The 3,984-nt window shown below is 43.2% G+C and overlaps 1 protein-coding gene across 1 annotated transcript in view; it reads right to left on the bottom strand.

Moving 5' to 3' along the window:
- LOC101584200 (uricase) overlaps positions 1-1,071 on the bottom strand; it is a 7,251-nt gene extending 6,180 nt beyond the window's left edge. Inside the window, exons 1-2 of the mRNA XM_023699055.1 lie at positions 1,038-1,071; positions 84-210 (exon numbers count right to left, since the gene is read on the bottom strand). Coding sequence (XP_023554823.1) covers positions 84-210; positions 1,038-1,071 — 161 coding nt within the window. The remainder of the gene's footprint in view (positions 1-83; positions 211-1,037) is intronic.
- Between the last annotated feature and the right edge of the window lie 2,913 nt (positions 1,072-3,984).

The following is a 3,984-nucleotide window of genomic DNA, read 5'->3' as shown; positions in this document are numbered from 1 at the left end:
CCCAGTCCTAGCGCTCTTCATACCATGTAGCGTCAAAATCCACATCTCTGCTGTGACGATAGCGCCACTTGCAGTACACTTGGGTAGCAAAGCACCGGTCCTTCACTTCGGGGAGGGTCGTAAATTGGTCCTTGATGAATCCTTCGAATCCAGACTGGGTTGTTTTCAAAACCTTGAGGTCTTTGATTCCTGAATGAATGACTGGAGGTTCTGTGTTAAACAAAAATGCAGGAAAGGATGGCCATAAGCAAATCGGTTGCTTCCTGCTGATCCCTTAGACTGAGGATTCTGACCATTAAAACATGCTACACTTGGGCTGGGGAAATAGCTTAGTGGTCTAAGCGTCTGTCTGGTAAGTGCAAGGTTCAAAGTTCAATCCCCCGTACAGCATGCTGTGTTAGCCCTTGAACCCCAGATGTTCCGTGCTGGCCCTGTAACTGGGCATGGTGGCACATGCCTATAATCCAAGCACTGTGGAGGCTGAGAAAGGAAGATCATCATGAGTCTGAACTGCATAGCAAGACCCTGTATGAAAAAGAATTTTAAAAAGCAACACTGTTTGCACAAAGAACATTGTCTCTGCTCATATTTTCTGTCTTCCTCTCTCCTCTGAAGTCTGAGTGAGAAAGATGGCATGTCTTTTCTTATATCTGTTTTGGGTTTTTTGTTTGTTTGAGGTACTGGGATTGAACCCAGGGCCTTTGTACCAAGCTACATTCCCAGCCCTTTTTGATTTTTATTTGTTTTTTACATTTTGAGACAGAACCAGCAAAGATGCTAAATTGCCCAGGCTGGGTTCAAACTTGTGATCTGCCTATTTCAGCCTCGCAGTGTGCTGGGATGACAGATGTGTACCACAAGGCCTAGTTTTCCACTCTACCTGGAAAAATCCGCTTCCAATGAGTCCCTGCCCTCTCCTGTTTAAAAAATCAGGATGTTCAAGAATAAGTTGCCATGCTGCAGTGAAGGCCACAGAAATAATGATTCCCTCTCTCAGTCACATGCGGGGGTGCCTTCTCTACCAAGCCACCCTAGACCTTCCGACTCACATCTCATTCCACTGGAAATCATGTGGAAATGAGTTTAAAGACCCGCAAAGTCATTTCTCTATGCTGCGATCCCTTTACCGCAGCAGTCTTCATGTGCACCACCTACGGGCGCCAATGTGTCTGTCACCCCTAGGCCCTCGTGGCTATGACCTCAGTGAAACAAGATAATTTCATGAACGGGTAACAGCATGTACCTGTCTATAGAATAAAGGCAGAAAAGAGAAGGCTGGAGGCTCACAGGCAAGGATCTGCCTGAGTTGATGTCTGTAAAGACTTTTGTTTGGGATCTGAAGGCAGAGACTTTGGCTTTGAGGCAGAAGTTGGTTCATGGGTACCTGGAGGAGAGTTGAGAACAACGGAGGGAGTGAGATAGCTCACCTTCTGTCTCAGTTGTCACCTCTCAGCTGTCACCTCATAAGCTAATGAATGGGTCAGGTGAACAGTGACAAGCATAATCTGAAGAGGTTGCTTACTTGTGCATAAGCAGTGCTAGCTCAGGGTGTGCGGGACAGGGTTAAAGGGCAGAGCTCTCTTTCTTTTTCCATGAAGAACACACTCAGCTGCAGTAGTTTAGTGGAACCTGAGGAGAACATGGCACCAAATGACACAGTGGCAAATCCGAGGCCATAATACTCCAGGGAAAGTAACATTTTTCCAAGAAGTAACAACTGACATAGCAAAAGAAAGGCAGAGCAGGGAGGCAGAAACTATTCCAGACAGGTTTACACCTCTTCCTGAGCATGCTCAGGGTGACCCTTTGAGGCTGTCAGAGATGAGAAAGTTTGGCTGGATACATCTAGCAATTTAATGGCAGGAAACCTAGGCAGATTTAGAAATGAACATTCCTTTAATCTTATCGGTAGGCATAGTACTAATAAGGGGAAGTGACATTTGGGGAGCGTTGGGCAACCCTCAGTAGCAAAGTTGGCCGTGGCAGGATTATTAAGGCCACCTCTTTTCACTCTAAGTTGATCCTAACAAATATCTATTCATCTCATCCTAGTTAATCTAAAACTAAGGGCCAAAGGTGTCAGGTTCATATATGCATGTTTTTGGTCAAAGCCCAAGAATGTAACGCACAATCCTTCATTAAAATCCAAAGAACCTCTTAAAAATCAGTTTAGTTACTGCATAGTTTCTCTTATACAGGAAACTCAAAATAAAGAGGAAAAGAAAGTAGGGAAAGGAAGGAATGGAGGGAGGAAATCGAAAGATAGAGGAAAAAGGGGAAGGGAGAGGATATGAAAAAAGATATATACATGTTGCAACTTCACATGAGAAACGTAAACATTATATACTGCAAACATGTACTAATATAAAAAAATTTCAAAAAAATCCAAAGATTTATGCCGCCAATGTGGTTTTAGCTCAGGAGCTATGGAGTTTCAGAACTAGTTAATTAATGAGTGTACAGTATTTGCATATTTTCAGTGCTACATTCGCGCATCTCCCAGAGACAAAAATAGCCAAAGATCCCTGGAAGATTTGCTGATTAAATATTTTCTAATTAAATGAAATGCCTTATGCTGTGTGTTCCAGGATAATGTGGCATAACAGCCAATGATAATTGTTTAACTTTCTGCAGTTCTCATTGGGAGCTGTATCAGAAGACGGATCAAGAAAAAGACAGCAGCAGTGCTCTAAAGCCTTCAATGGTACGAATTCATCAGATTGTAAACGCACAAAGACATGGTCCTACAAGATCAGCCTTTCAATGCTGCGAGCCCAAACCTCCAACCGAAGAAAACTACAGAAGCACCTAATCAATAGGTGTTAAATGAACAAATACAGCAAGTTTGATTCATGCCAAGGAATGAGAATCTCACGACTTAGTGCCTTTCTCTTCTAGAAAGTTCACCTACATCAATTTTCACCTTTTCACTTCCTAGTCCCCTCCACCTCTCCCTTAGCATATAGCAGGGTGGGTGGGGACACCAACATTGCCCGAGAACCTCCTACCCACATGAAGCCTTTGGTTGCCACCGTTTTCTTTCTCTCCCTTAATCTGCAAACATCTAGAAAGTAGGTATATTTATGGAGGTGTTTGGGTTTTTTTTTTCTAATTCATCTGCCCATAGCACAGGGCTAGAGGCTGGAAGAGGTGGCGTCTAAATTCAGCACCACATTACGAGACTCGATGCTTTTCTGATGCCTCTTTAGATCACTCTCCATCTGTGCAATGTTTTCTCCTTCCTTTAACGCTCTTCCTGCCTTTCTGTGCTGTAAGAGGCCTTTCTAGGAGACAAGAAGTTTGCCACTTCTCATTCCACAACATGCTTTGCGGGCCTCAGTGACAGTCCAGCCAGAAAACATCATCACTGTTGGTCTGAAATGCAGACTGACGTGGCACTTTCAGAAAAGGCTGTTATGCATCTTTTATTCTTTAAATATTTTATAATAAAATGCAAAGATTACTTCTAGACTTTTAAACTAATGGAATCTGTCCCCAACAGTAACCCCTCCTAGAAAACAAAACCCTGAAGGAATAAAACATGGATTTGCAATTGGGAGAGCAGCTACAAAAAGCAGCAGAAGCTGTTGAAGGGTATAAGAAACTGCAAGAGAACCAAAGGTAAAGTCTACCTGCCCCATGTTTTCTAATTCATCTGGCCTTAAAGCCAGCATCTGCATAAACTAGACAATGTAGGTGCTTCTGGTGGTCTTTCTCCTAAAATGATTTCTGGATATAACGCTGCATGGTAAATGAATCCAGTTTGGGGACTCAGATTTCCCTAACTTCAAACCCTGGTGCTCTTCTTGTCTTCCTATTATCCTGGACACACTGGATGGAGTCAGACAGCTTATTTTATCTCCTCTGCTGGCAGTACCCCAGCTTTTGGCACTCTGGTGAGAACCTGAGGCTTTCAGATTCATGGGACCATCAGCTAAAAATACGATGCCTCACAAACTCCAAAAAGGATTCAAATTTAAACTA

The sequence above is a fragment of the Octodon degus genome, unplaced genomic scaffold, assembly GCF_000260255.1.
Source record: "Octodon degus isolate 3935 unplaced genomic scaffold, OctDeg1.0 scaffold00109, whole genome shotgun sequence".
NCBI classification, from domain to species: Eukaryota; Metazoa; Chordata; class Mammalia; order Rodentia; family Octodontidae; genus Octodon; species Octodon degus.
This window is presented reverse-complemented; position numbering and strand designations above follow the sequence as displayed.